The sequence below is a fragment of the Vigna unguiculata genome, chromosome 7 (genome assembly GCF_037176805.1).
Source record: "Vigna unguiculata cultivar grain cowpea cultivar isolate G323 ecotype 2 chromosome 7, ASM3717680v1, whole genome shotgun sequence".
NCBI classification, from domain to species: Eukaryota; Viridiplantae; Streptophyta; class Magnoliopsida; order Fabales; family Fabaceae; genus Vigna; species Vigna unguiculata.
Genome location: NC_140798.1, coordinates 4,982,092 through 4,997,781, shown reverse-complemented (window position 1 = coordinate 4,997,781; position 15,690 = coordinate 4,982,092). Strand labels below are relative to the sequence as shown.

At 29.7% G+C, this 15,690-nt stretch overlaps 2 protein-coding genes across 2 annotated transcripts; one reads left to right on the top strand and one right to left on the bottom strand.

The window, feature by feature from the left end:
* Positions 1–3,810: 3,810 nt before the first annotated feature.
* On the bottom strand, positions 3,811–6,154 carry LOC114192177 (TonB-dependent heme receptor A). Its single transcript, XM_028081809.2, has 2 exons — positions 5,912–6,154; positions 3,811–4,181 (listed from the first exon to the last, which is right to left on the bottom strand). The coding sequence occupies exons 1-2, from the start codon at positions 5,982–5,984 to the stop codon at positions 3,964–3,966; spliced, it is 291 nt and encodes a 96-aa protein (XP_027937610.1). The 5' UTR covers positions 5,985–6,154; the 3' UTR covers positions 3,811–3,963.
* Positions 6,155–12,742: 6,588 nt separating this feature from the next.
* On the top strand, positions 12,743–14,960 carry LOC114190331 (Transcriptional coactivator/pterin dehydratase). The gene is made up of 3 exons (XM_028079170.2): positions 12,743–13,205; positions 14,028–14,220; positions 14,676–14,960. Exons 1-3 carry the CDS (start codon positions 12,831–12,833, stop codon positions 14,765–14,767), a joined length of 660 nt encoding a protein of 219 aa, XP_027934971.1. The 5' UTR covers positions 12,743–12,830; the 3' UTR covers positions 14,768–14,960.
* The last annotated feature ends 730 nt before the right edge of the window (positions 14,961–15,690 follow it).

Sequence of the window (15,690 nt, the reverse complement as noted above, 5' to 3'; positions counted from 1 at the left end):
CACTTGTTTTTTTTACTCATACAAGAATTTGGAATATTTATACAGAAATTTAAAATGAAAGTAATTAATATAGACAAATATAGATTTTTATTTTTATACGGTCGTGGGTTATGCGGGTGTGACTAGGGATGTCAAAAAAATCTGTACCCGCGGGTATCCATGGATAAAACCCGCAACGGGTAAGAAACGAATATTAAAAATGGATACCCGCTACCCGCGGGTACGGATATTTTTGATACCCGCATGTTAACGGGGCGGGTATGGGTGTCATAGTATCCGTATCCGTGGATACCCATACCCGCTAAACTTTAATTTAGAAAAATACCCTTACATATATATATTAGTAAAAAACATTATGAGTCTTCATTCAATAATGGTGGTCAGATTCTTACCCCACAACCGAGTAAATTACTTTCAGATACTGTGGAGGCATTGATGTGTCTCCAAGACTGGTTATGGACCAACATGGAAGGTAATGAAATTAACACTTTTACTTAGATATTTTAATTAAGTGATTGTTAGAAATTTGTAATGAACTTCTTCTGTTTTCAAGCTCTTTTAGATTAAAATTGGACAACATGAAACTTTATAAAATGTTGCAAGAGGTGTACATTGATGAAGTTAGTAATTTCTTTAATATTTTATTCAAAAATAAACAACAATATAAATTGGTCGTGATTTTTTATTTGTTTATTTTTCAAGAATCAATTGGAGAAAAGAGAGTTCTTGATCCAAGCACTAATTATGGTTAAATATTTATTTTTTTAAATATTTTTGTAAATACCCGCGGGTACCCGTGGATACCCACGGATATGAAAAAAATAGACGGGTACCCGCATAACGGATATCCGACGGATATGGGTACGGATACGGGACGAATATTTATTCAGCGGATAAGGTACGGGGGAGCTACTACCCGTATCCTACTCGCCCCGTTAAAATCCCTAGGTGTGACTTTTGTGAGTTAGCATGCTTAATATCTTGTTCCAGCCCATCAGATTAAGCCCGTATTGTCACTCCCCTACATGTAATACATCTCGGTGATTGTGGACTAACAAGATGTTAAGCAAACTTCCGATATTGAATAGGCTGAGATGATGTCAAGCAAACTTCAAATATTGAATAGGCCGAGATCCATTTCTTAGTATATACAATACGATGATATTTCTCTTTTTATAATATTACTTTTGGATGAGGCTATCTGAAATTATTGAATACACTTTTTGGACTGTAAAAATTCGAAAAGGAAAATTGTGTTCTAGATTCGAAAAGTACATCATTGCTACAAATTCTTCCACACATCTTTTGTTACCGACTCTGCAAAGATTATTCCACTCCTTCGACAATATTTGCCATCCGTATCAAAATCTTCACTGCAAGTGTCTTTGAATATTAGATATAACACTATATATAACACTATTCAAATATATATGTCTCAGAAAAGGGTTTATTTTCGGATTATGGAATTGAAAATATTCAGATAAAGTCCTTCAGAATTTATAGTTGGGATGTACTTTTCTCAACCTTACACTTATAGATTATACTATCAGGACAATATTTTTTTTGTTTTCCAAATCATATAATTTGGAAGATTTATTCAATACTTTCTAAAAGTTTAATCTAAAAACATGCAACCATTGCGTTCTCTTTTTTTATTTTTTTAATTATGGGATTGACACAATAAATATGAAATACTAGAACAACCTAACTTGGATAACGAGGGAACTTCTTAAAATTACAAGCGAAACAACCACTTTGTAGAACTGTAGACAGTTTGTTCACACTTTTTTTTTTTTTGTTTAATTACTCATAAGCTACCCAATTTGGGTGAAGGGTATCAAATTGGTATCTCGCGAAAAAAAGGCATCAATTTAATACCCAAATAAGTTTAATTGCATCAATCAGGTGCAATCCGTTAGACTGTCAAAAACGGCGTTAAATTTGTGGTGATGTGACAATGCATAACAAATACGTGTCATTGAAATAAGAAGATGTGTAAAAAAAACAATTGTACAGTGTTACAAATTATTTAATGAATGGTAAAGTTTGAATTTGCCTTATGTCATTTGTGGCCGTTATCATCTTCTTCTTCCTCTCCATTTGCTTGCTTGCTGGTTCAGACCTAACCCTCTTCCTAATCCCAAATGCACCCTTTTGATTTTTTCCAATAAAAACAAAGCTTATGAGGAAACCCTAATCTCGGGTTCCTTTCCCCCTCCTCCCAATCAATATCCCCCAGGGTTAGGTGTAGAAACTTTAGAACCCTAAAATCCCAAAACTTCAGAACCCTAAAATCCCAAACCTAAAAAGATACATAAAAAATTCAGAATATTTGAAATTGGCATTGGAATTGAAATTACCCTATTGTAGCAACAAATGTCGTTGTACAGTTCAAAGAATAAAAGTGACAGAAAAATGAAAGAGGACAAAATTAGGAACTTGGTCTAACGTGACTGTGTCATGAATCGAAAGGGAGAGGAAATGGGAATTTAGGACTCAGATTCGGCGTCGATGGTGAAAACTAGAAGATGAAAATCAGTGGAAATGGGAGCGAAATGAGATTGAGATTGCAGAAACCCCCAAATCACATGAACCTCGATCACCTTCTCACTTTTCACTATGCTTTCCTGCTTTTCTTGACTCAGGGCCAATTCGAACATTACAAATTATTTTTAATTCATTTCAAAATTCCTATTTTTTATTTAAATTACCACGTCACAAATAATTGGTATTTCACGTGTCAAATTTTTGTGTCAACATACTCTTTTAATTGGTCAACGTTAATGACTTTAACGGCGTTAATGAAAATGGACTTGATTGATGCACTTAAACTTATTTGGATATCGAAAATGGACTTGATTGATACACTTAAACTTATTTTGGTATCAAATTGACACCTTTTTTTCGCGGGTACCAATTTGACACCCTTGATCCAAATTGGGTACCTTATAATTAAACCTTTTTTTTTACTTAATTCACTTCCCTCTTTATGTTTCTTTCTCATAATACCTTTCATTTGTTTCTGTTTCTCTCTTACGGTGGGTGTAGATAAAATGTGAAATATTCTAACAGAGAACAACAGGGAAAAGTCTAACTTATTTGAGTAAACAAAAATGCGAGACAGCCCTATCTTTTCTTTCCCCTTTAATCAATTTTTCCAATCAAATGAAGTAATATTGAAAAAATATGGTTTCCCTCCATTTCATTCTATCAAAAATTGGTATAACGATATAAATTTGAAAGTAAGATTTAAATTAAAAGTACATACACATTTAATTTTAATGTTTAGCAACTCGGACAATATTAATAACAAGTGATCAAAGGATTGAAATCTTAAAATTATATTAATACATCAACTATTCCTCTTATTTTAAGAAATTGTCAAATTTTGGAAACATTTATTAAAAATGTAAATTTTACATTCACTTTGCCTTTTTTCTCAAAAATACTCAAATATACCCCGAACGGATTTAGCCAACAATTCCTCTGCAATTATCGCTTTCTTGAACACCTAAAAAAAGAATGTGTAATTTACTTCAAAATCGAAATAAAAACAAAATAATACCTTCAAATATACTCCCGAAAGGATTTAGCAAACAATTCCTCTGCAACTATCATTTTCTTGAACACCTAAAAAGAATGTGCTGTGTAATTTACTTCAAAATGGATATAAAAACAAAATAAATACAACACTTCGGTTTTACTGCATTTTGGGCCTTCTTACCATATGGAAAGATACAAATGAGAACTGATTGCAAACATGCAATTAACCAAATTATCAAACAATTGATGAATCGCATGAAACAGGTGTGCAGAGAAATTGATTATTATCAGATATACCAGGAAAATCCACATAGTAGTTGAACATAAACAAAGTTGAAAGCAATAATAAACACCAAAACCAATAGGCTAGTCTAGGATCCCCAAATCCACCTTATTGTTGCAAATGAAGGGAAAGATGAGTTAGGCAGAAGCTGTCTTCTTTTGCTGGAAAATGACAGCATACACAGGAACTGCAACACCAATGCTGAAAGCAGAGAATACAGCAAGGGTCATTTTCAACCCCCGGTGCTTCATCCTGTCCAAGTTGTACATGTGCTTTGCATGAATATAATAGGGCTCATCATGGCCATGTCCACCCCCCATCCTCTTCATGGGAGTTGAATGAAAACCTCTGCTCACTGTCAACATATTATTTTCCAGTAAGAAGGCGGAACTCTGATGAAAACAGTGACTTTCCAAGAATCTAAAAGGGTATTGATATGCAATTGTGTGTGTAAGGATATCAGTAAATGTTAGGATTGTTAAATAACTAATATCCAATGATCAAAAAGGGTATTTATATGCAATTTTCTACACACTTATCACAGTAAGTGGATTAACAAGCTTAAATATAGAGCAATTTTCGATTGTGTTAAAAAATAAAACAGTACATAAAATTCAAATCGCAACCAAATAAATACAACAAACATTCAAGTAGCAACTAGAACAAGAAACAGTAGGCGCTAAATGTCAAACACATATTTTAAGGGTAGATCTGGATAATTTTAACCAAGACTTCTGCATTATGCATCAACTTGAAAGATCGTAAGTAATCAATCACAGACAATTTAACAAACAAAGCAAAGGAAAGATACTCTTAAATACTCCATCCCCTTTTCTTCTCTCCTCTTCCCTTCCATTTGTTTTATATTCCTTCTCATACCAACTCCCAAACGTTAAATAAAATAAATGCCCAATAAATACAATGGTGGATTTGGAACTTAAAACCTGATTATAAATGTAAGTTTAACAGGATAAAACATTTATACAAAAGCCTGAGGTACGTATAGAAAACTTGCAAAATTGATTACAGCTCAGAAAAAGAAAAGCTTAAGCCTTCCCAACAGTCTTCCCTGCAAAGAAATCCTACAAACAAGATTTAATTGCCTCCCTTCATTTAATAACAGTTCTTTCAAAAGGCAACACTTCTGTACTATCAACAACCAATTGAATTTGTAACTATAAATTAAACTCATCTGAACTCATCCAACAGTATACATTTTGCAGCCAAAAAGAGGAGGGGGGACGACAATCTAGTGCATGGAGCTCAACCTTAGAGGGGTCTATGTAGGGTAGAAGTATGCAATATGAAGCCATAGCTCCCACATGCAGAAGAACAAATAAACAAAGAAAAAACAGCACACATGCAACAGAAACCAAAACAACTTCTACCTCAACAAACATCACCCTTTCCAAGCAGTACAAAAGGACACATTATCAGATACAAGAAGTCCTTTGGTTCTAGGTTTACATGGTCTCATCTCTAGCCAGCTCCCTTGTTTGAAGCATTACTATTTCGCCATTGAACGTGATCAACCCTAATCATTCTCCACTTGAAATTCACCAAGCTAAACCTCCTCTAGTCTCAAGGAACACACCCAGAAAAAGTGATACTCTCAAAACTGCACTCCCTCTTGATCCAGTTTTCCACATTCAACTAAAAAGCATCCATCAACTAAAGTCACTGCCAACACCTCTCTCCTCAAACTCCACAATCAATATAAACGAACACAGTGCGAATTACACATCAATCCAGCCCTACACTTTCTCCTCTCACCGATTGCGTTTCATTCCCAAAGTAGGTATGTCACCACTCACAGTTTCCTATAAAACTTATTAAATTCATGAAAAAATAAACAATCCCCAATCTTCAACACAACGCGACCTGCAATCAACCATTTCTTTTCTATTATAAAATAAAAACCCTAACGATAAAAAAAATAGCTCACGGTCACAGAAACCTCCGCATCCTTAAAGGAATTCAATCATAAAACAACCATAAAGAGCATCATCGTAAAACCAAAAACGAATTGCATTAAGATTTGCAAATTGCAAATCACAAAAATATTATCAAAAGGGAGGATTTGACCTGAGGTAGAGATGGAAGATTCAGAAGAAGCGACGAGTTTTGCGGCGGATCTGAGTGCGTTGTTGAAGGCCATTGGTAGCGCCGATTGGATTCGAAAGCCACGCGCTCGAAAATGAATAGGTTTCCCTACACGCTCGCCTTTAGGTTCAGCTTCGTCTTGCGAACACGCACGCCGTTCTACTCTTCTGAAAACCCTTCTTGTTTTGCTTCTTTGTCTCGATTTCAGTTTAATTTAACCCACTTTTCTTATTGGGCTCTGTTAGTGGTTACTGGTTAAGCTTAAGTTAAGTTAAATAAAATTTAAGACATAAAAAAAAATCGAAAAACAAAAAGTTCAAGAGACGTTTAAAAAGGAAAAAAAAGAAGAAGGAAGATTACCACTTTTTTATTAATAAAAAATTAATATGAATGGCCTGGGTCATTCGGCCTCTAAATAATTTAACAAAAGGATTGATTTTCTCTTATAAGAAAATAAAAAAATTTAGTGTAATTACATCGTTTTATATTTATATATATATATATAATAATAATAATATAATATAATATAATATAATATAATATGAGTATTTTCTCTTTTATATCCATATTTCATAATATTAAATTTATCTTTTCCAATATAATTATTTATTAAATTTTTAAAAAATAATGATTATTTTTACTTATTTTTTATAAAATTGTTTATTTCAACAATTCATTTCTTGATTCATTTCATTTTACTTTTAATAAATATAAATTTATTTTATATTTAACAAAATTACACTATTATTACTTATTAACATATTATCATTCATATCTAAAAAATACGTACACAATGATAATACGTGTGGATGCTTTATATATATATATATATATATATATATATATATATATATATATATATATATATAAATTGGTTTGATTTCGATAAAAAAAAAAACTTTACATTATATAACTATATAGAAATTAGACACGAATATATCCGTTATATAATTTTTCATATTTGTCTCATTATCTATTTGGTTTTTAAATATTAAAATATTTTTAATTTAATAAGTAATTTTAAAATTTATTTATTTTTATCCTTAATTTTTTATTTTATTTATAGAATGAGTATATTCTTATATGATATTCTTATTTTATATTTATATAATTATAATATTTTCAATATTTAATGTTGAATAAACGAGATGTATACAATTTTTTCATGAGATATAATTTTAATTTTAAAAAAATAATTAAGCATATAAGTAATAACAGATATTACAAAGATAACATAAAATATTTATATACCATTAAGAATGAGAATGTAAATGGAGATGCACTTTTATTTCAATGGAAAGTTTTTACAAATATATTATTTAATATTTTTAATTAAAAATAATAAATTTATTTTTTTATGATATCATTTTAATTATGTATATTAACTTTTCTTTTAAAGTTATGTTGCTATATTAGTAGTAAAGAATTCATATTTAATAAAATATAGTTAATTATTTAGAACTTTGCTAACCTTTTATCTTTTACAGTTATGTTGGAGTTTCCGTATGAATACATTTCTTTCATTTATATTTACCATTTATGTCTTCGAGTGTTATATCATACAATATTAATATCAAAGATTAAAATATAATTTTTAATGTTCATGTAAAAACAAATATTTAAAGCTGAAAACATAGATTTGGTTAGATTTGGATCGAATGCAAATTGGTTAAAAAAATTTATAACATTCCAGATATTATGATAATATAAACAAATAGTTAAACAGTTTAAAATACTCATATAGTTATTTAAAATAAAAATAAATAACTATGAAAAGTATTGTAAATAATTATCTAAAACAAAAGAATATATATATATATATATATATATATATATATATATTTATTTAGAATCATAAAATACTAAATCCTCTTACTCTCATATGTTATTATCTAATTTGTTATTATGTTCTCAAAACCTACAAGCTTCTCTGCTCACACCATTTGATGGTCATAGCATAAGAAAACAACCAATAAAAACAAATAAAACAACAAAGAAAAGGGTAAGTTAATATAATGAAACTTCTTCATATCAATTTATATCATGTATAAACATTATACTCATTTAGTATAAATCACACTAATATAACAAATTATATCAATTAACTGACCTTAGACTCGATTATCCAGATGATGTACATGACATAAAATTCTAAGAAAGTATGCACTTGTGATGATTTATAAACTCTGCAAAATCAAAACTAAAGGGGTTATTACCCAATCATACACAGGACTAATCTTCTAATGTCTTAGACCCAATACGTCACAAGACAAAGATCTTTTGTCACTCTCACCACATAATTCATTATAATCTATATGAGTGTAATTGAATATTAGAGTTCATAATACATTTTTGTTTAAACATTTCTTATATCAAGACATACATTAAAACATAACCATAATATAATTTCCCTTGAAATTCATTTAATAATTCGTATTCCATTCTCCTAATACATCATTAGTTCAATTATCACAAACATTCATCTTTCTATAAAACAAAATTTATTAAAATAAAACAACAAGATGTTCCTTAGGCTCTGGTCAACTCGCTCACTGTTGTTCCTTAGGCTTTGGTCAACTCGCTCACTGAGTGCATCTTCTTGCTAGGCGAAGATTTCACTTTTGACCAACGACGAGATTGCTCGTCCAACGAGTTTACCATTGGAACTCCAGGGAAAATATTCCCTCATAAATCGCCCAACGACCCCCAAATTAGGGTGCCCCTGACTCATTACTTGCATAGCGAGACCTCGCTCGCCTAGCGGGTCTGCATAATTTTGCAGAACAAATTTTTTCATAATTGTGCAAATTTCAATTCTACTGAATTATGTGTTTTTTAGTCCTGATGCACCTGAGCTTGACGATTTTACAACTTCTCAAGCCATACCAGAGTTTTAGTTACAGAAAAAACATCATCACGAAGGTATCTAAGCACATTCTCAATTTCACAAACTCAATCAAACAGATAAAATCAGAATTAACACCAAATTACCACAAAATTTCATGCTATAATCAAAACTTCATCATCGATTCTAAGAAATTGAAAGCAGTTTAATAATCATACAAGACAAATAAGGTTTAATTAGCTTCACTTACTTATGTAAAGTTGAACTAACTCTAAAACACCATGACATTCCTTAAGCCTTAAGGTACTCTATCAACACACAAATATACCACAAAATGATCATATCATATCCTTATGATCCTTGATCAACAGAGAATTAGACAAAAGACATCAGAGTCACATGCGATCTCTAAAAGATATACATGCAAGATGATCAGAAAATACCAAAAGGTGAGCTGAATTTCAACTTACTCAATTTGAGAAACTGATCGGATTAACTTGAAAATCTCACCGCAAGGATCATACAGGCGATCTTCGATCTTCAAAAAGATGATTACAGAGTCAGAAAACTTAGAAAGATGAAAGAGCTATAAGAAAAAGAGTTTTAGAGAGATAAAATGTTGTTAAGTAATGAAATCCCTTTTTGAGATTCCTTTTTATAATTATGCATTTATTATTAAACTAATAGGGTCTAATTATTTTAAAACACCATCATTCTTCAAATATGTCCTTTTAGTTCTAATATTGTTTTTTTTTCAACTAGGTCTTAATTTTTGTCATTTTTATTCAATTTGGTATTTTTTTGCTAACATTGTTTAAATAATTAATGATAATGAACACTGATTGCCACATGTAACTTTGTGGTTTTTTTTGTTTCTTTTAAATGTTATTTTTTTAAAATTTTGAAAAAATGTCCACATGTCAAGTTAATGTTGGGTGTTTATATTAGTTGTGTTTGTCCAATTTAATCTCAATTTTTTTTTAAAAAAATAATTTTGTCTATCTTCAAATTGAGACAAAATTTAATTTTTATTTAGATGTTACAGTGATATTTTTATTAAAATTTACATTTTTATTAAATATTTTGGTTTAGGGTTATAATTAATTTAAAATTAAAACAAAAATGATAATGATCAGATGATGACTAGTTTTAAAATTTTAGATCTATTGTCTTAGTTATCATCCTTACAATTTTAGCTCTAATTTTCAAACAATTATAACCTTAAACAAAAAAATATCATTATAAGTTTTATATAAAAATTAAATTTAGTATCAATTTTGAGATAAACAAAATTGCTCAATTTTAAAAAAAATGAGATTAAATTGAATAAAAATAATCAATATAAAAATTAAATTGAATATTAAATTTTGACTCTTACATGTGTTATGTTTGACACGTAAAATTATTTCAAAAACTAAAATAAAAAATAAAAAATCATGACACATAATTCTTGTTCATTTAGAGATGGCAAATAAATCCGTCCCCGTGGGTATTGCCCGAACCCGTCTCCGTTTTGACGGAGAATCCCCGCATTGACTGGGTATGGGTATGGGTATGGGGAATCCCCGACTTTTTCAGTTGGGTATGGGGATGGGTATGGGGATGTACATATACCCGCCATAATACCCGTCCCCGCCATATCTCCATCCTCGTTTAAATTATTAAAATATTCACAATTAATCAAGTAACTCATATATATATATATATTTTTTCTTTTAATTATTTCATTTGTCATGAAACTCATTCTCATCTCCAATATATTTTTTATCTTATCATAACCTTTATGTAATTATGTTAAAATGATGTATGTTAATAAAAAAAATATTATGCCTCACATTTGAATATTTATATTATTTTTAATATTTTTATTTATTATAAATTTTCCTTTCACATGAGAATGTTTATACTCTCAATTTAAGGTAATATAAAAAAAATTCTTTACTTATTATTATTATTATTATTAATTTTTGTTTAATTTGAAGAACTCTTTTGTTTCATTAAAATAATTTTCGTTATTTTTCAACCATTAAGTATATATGTTGATATTTGAAAAGTTTTCTTAATTCTCTAAGATATTTTTCGTCTTATCATACCTTAGTTATACATTTGATTTCCTTTGTGTGATTTTTTTCGATAGTCTTTCAAATTATTTCTAAAACACACATTTGTTAGTTTTTTAATATTTTTATTTATTGTTTTTATTTTTATCATGTAAAATAATATTTCGATATATTCTATCTAATTATTTTTTATTTTATAACTCATTATTAATCATAATGTAATTTTTTCACTTTAAATTCTGTTTGAAGTGGTTAAAATTATATATATATATATATATATATATATATATATATAATGATATTTATGAATAGTATATGATAATTCACTACAAGAAAAACATGAAATGGTGACTGATTTAGTCAGTAACCCATATCAGTCACTATTTTTCGTCATTGGTGGTAGTAGTTGATTTATTGTCTGAATCAATTACTAAATAGTGACTAATTCAATGATGAATCTTACTTGATTTAGTGACCAATTTAATTACTAATTTATTTGTAATTTAATGACAAATTTTTTGGTCACTAATGATATTTCTATTTAATTTTAACCACTTCAAACGTTATTTAATAATTAGTTCTCTAAGGTATTTTTCATTTTATCATACCTTAATTATACATTTGATTTCCTTTGTGCGATTTCTTTCGATAATCTCTCAAATTATTTCTAAAACACACATTTGTTAGTTTTTTAATATTTTTATTTATTGTTTATTTTCATCATGTAGAATAATATTTTGATATATTCTATCTAATTATTTGTTATTTTATAACTCACTATTAATCATACTGTAATTTTTTTCACTTTAATTGTATAAATAACTTTTATTTACTACAATATAAAAATTTAATGTAATTGCTATGAATATTTTGTTGTCACTATCCAACATATATTGAAGTTCAAAAGATACAAAATCTATGTCAAAATTTTATTATTATGTTTATTATTTGTTCTTTGTGTATTATAACTTTTATTAGTGTATAAAAAAGAGATTTATTATAATTTAAAAAATTGAAGTAAACAAACATTTAAAATATATTTTAATTTGAATATTTGTTTTCCTTTTATTATTATGTTTATTATTTGTTCTTTGTGTCATTTTGATCAAGTGATATATTATAACTTTTATTAGTGTATAAAAAAGAAATTCATTAGAATTTAAAAAATTGAAGTAAACAAACATTTAAAATATATTTTAATTTGAATATTTGTTTTCCTTTTATATTTTTTTGAAATATTTTTTAATTTTATCAACTAAGTTCATCAATGTTGTAGTTTGCAAATTTAATAAATGTTTTGGTTCACATGAAATTTTATTTGGTATTCTAATATAAAATGTAAACAATTATAATTTATTTTAAGGTATTTGGCATCTAAGAAAATCCTCCTAATATTGAATATTTCATAATATTATGTTTTCTTTACCGTAATTTTTTTTCTTTTATAAAAATTAATATTGAAGTAGTTAGAATACGGGTACAGGTATGGATACGAGATTATACTCGTTACCCGGTGGGGATGGGGATGGGAAAAAAGTTTGATACCCGTTGAATTTGGGTATGGGGATGAGATGAATTTTTTATACGGAGATGGGTATGAGATAGCGAAACCCGTCCCCGCCCCGCCCCGTTGCCATCCCTATTCATTATCCTTAATTATTAACAATTTTAAAAAAATAAATAAAAAAATTAAGAAAATTAAAATCTAATTTAAAGAAATAATATTAAAACTAAAATAATAAAATTGAAGGAAAATAGAAATTAAATATTATTTTAACGATGAAAATTTGATCCGAACCAACCATATAAGTGAACAAGAATTCTTTAATTTAAAAATAAAAGGAAGAGAAAAAATGGCTTTAGAGTTCCCTCCACCACTAGATAATATAATATATTGCAGTTCTTCAAACGCCACACACTCACACCTCACAAGCACACCTTTTCTGCAATTCAGTTCCTTCTCTACCAAACATCACACACTGTGTTGTTGTTTTAGATGGCCACCGCATGTAACCTTAACCTTAACCTTAATCTAAACTTTAACCATGCGTTTCTTGGGATGCACCCGAAGGTTATGACGTGGCCCACGCGCGTCCCGTCGCTGAGCGGCGGCGGAAACGGGGCGGCGTCGCTGGTGGTGACGCGCGCCATCGACGCGAACCAGTTCCTGGGGGACTTCGGTGCGAGGGACCCTTTTCCGGCGGAATTGGAGAGCTCGTTCGGAGATAAGGTGCTGGGATACGGCAACACCGAACACAAAATCCTCATCCCCAATATCTCTGCTCTCTCTCTCGCGCAGCAGGATTGTGCTCCCATTTCCCCTTTGCAACCCCCCATCTCAGAACAGGACGCTCAGATGCTCATCAGAAAGGTAACAACTACAATTTTTTTCTCAATTGTGATACCAACTATTGTATTGGAAGAATTTTTTTGCGGAAAAATTAGATAAAAATGATTTAAGGCATAAATTATCTTTAAGTTGTAGATAAACTATTTTTCTTTCTTTCTCACTGTTTTTGTAGAGAAACATGTCAAAATACACTTTAGATATTAAATAAAAAAACTAGGTTGTGTAAGATTGATATGGGAACGGTTGATTAATACATATGCATAAACTGAATTTAGTTTTAAAATAATAAACTTATTTTATTTTTACATAAAATTTATCCAAACAGACTCAAGTTATGTTGGTGTGTCTACACTCTACTTATCGTCATATGAAAGAGATGATTGGTTATCCGTTTAGTCTTTATAGTTGAAACAAGATGATTGATTGACTTTTGGTTTCGGATGACATTGTTGTTTATTATGAATATGAATTAAATGAATCAAATGATGCTAAATTGTCGTTGATTGATTCTATTGTATGTTTGGGATGGTTCACATTTTTTTAGACTCTGAAAATATGGAGTTTTTAGTTTGGTTTCTGTTCTCAGAAGCATCATATGTAATCTGGTTCTGTACAGAGAAGCATCTTATGTAATCTGGTTCTGCACATTTTGAAAACTTTTGATTGAGTCAACACAAGTTAGTACAGTCCAATGATAACTGTGCATTGGAATTATGCATAATGTTGAAGCAGTACATAGTTACCTGTTATAAACTTCTGTTTTACAGAAAAATGGATAGCTGTGTGATGGTTCTTTTTACTTTTTCCACCTTCCCAGGACTTATTTTCTCTTCATTTTTGTAGGTTGTGGGTTGGAGACTTGTGAATGAGGAAGGTAAACATAAACTTCAGTGCTTGTGGAAATTGAGAGATTTTAAAAGTGGGGTTGAACTCATTAACAGGATCTCTAAGGTTGTTGAGGCTACAGGCCATTTCCCTAATATCTACTTGGAACAACCAAATCAAGTGAGGGCAGAACTATGGACTGCTTCCATTGGTAAGCAATAAATTTGAACCACCCTTCTTCTTGTTCATCACATTCAATACAATAGAATATTTTCATTTTAGTTGCATTTCATCAAAATCCCTATATCATCAGTTTCTTTCATTCTATTTAGCACTTGTTTTAGTTACTAGTTGCAAGTTCCTGGTAGAGAACGCAAAAACCCCACAGGGAACATCATCTAGTAGGTACCAATGTGTGTATATATGAGTTGCTCATTATATATACCTCATTTATGGGAGTCACTTAAATGAGAACAATAAATATTGATCATTGTAAGTAGTTATATGACTGCGAAATTCTAATCTTGATAATTATGCATCTTTTTTTATACAATGATATTGCTGAGGTTGTTCATATTATTGTTGTTAATGATCAAGAGATGTTGTTCTGACATCCATGTATTCTCATCTTGTAACATGATATTGAAATGGTTCAAAATTTTGCAGGAGGTTTAAGTATGAATGATTTTATTGTTGCTGCAAAGATAGATGAAATAAAGACATCAGATCTTGCCCCAAAGAAAAGGGTTTGGGCATAAAGCCCTCATGAGCACCATAAAACAATTTACCATGAGATTTTCTTCAAAATAGAATTACCACTAATTTGTGTTATTTGATTAAATCTATTAATTCTTTACTCTTCATGTCTGTAGTGTCACATCTTTTCTTGTTTGGTAAGAATAATTACTTTCAGGATCCAAAAACTATATTCTAAGCTAGCCATTTACATAACTCACATGCATAACAAAACTTGCAGGGTTCAACTAAAGATTGAACATAACGATTTATGACCCTATTAATCTGTGTGAAAAAGATTTGCAATTTGGACATGGAATCTGCGAAATATATCTTAAATAATAAGTTGGCGTGGGTAATTTAATTACTTGATCAACTCTGAGCAGTTATTGGAGCAAAGATCAATTTCATTTACATTTGATTGGGAATCACATTTATGGAGCAAATCAAATTACATAGCGGGGACACACTCACTCTTGAACAGTTTTCAATGGATTTATTGAATCAATAGTTTAAATATTAAATATTGTTGTTACTAGTTCGAAGTCTTTTTCACACACTTGTTCGAAGACGCAAAGTTAACACGTAACAAACAGTGTAACACATAATTGGCGGAGAAATAAAAACAAACCAGTCTTTGGAAGTTTGATCTTAATGTTAAAATCTAACAAGATTCATTATCTAATGTTTAGAGAGATAAATAAGTAAATTTGTGATGAAACAAATTCACAATCCCCTAAGGGAATAGCCACGCAAATAATTTCATTATTATTTTAAGCCAATTCATCCGTTCCTCAGTATCAACTATAATAACCAATTTTTTAACAATGGCGTATGTTTGTACAATTTATAGTTGCAACTTAAGTAATATATATAATATAATTTTACTTCTTATTGTATAATATTTTCCTTTCTATTTCTAATTATACTTATCCTTTGTTTGGGT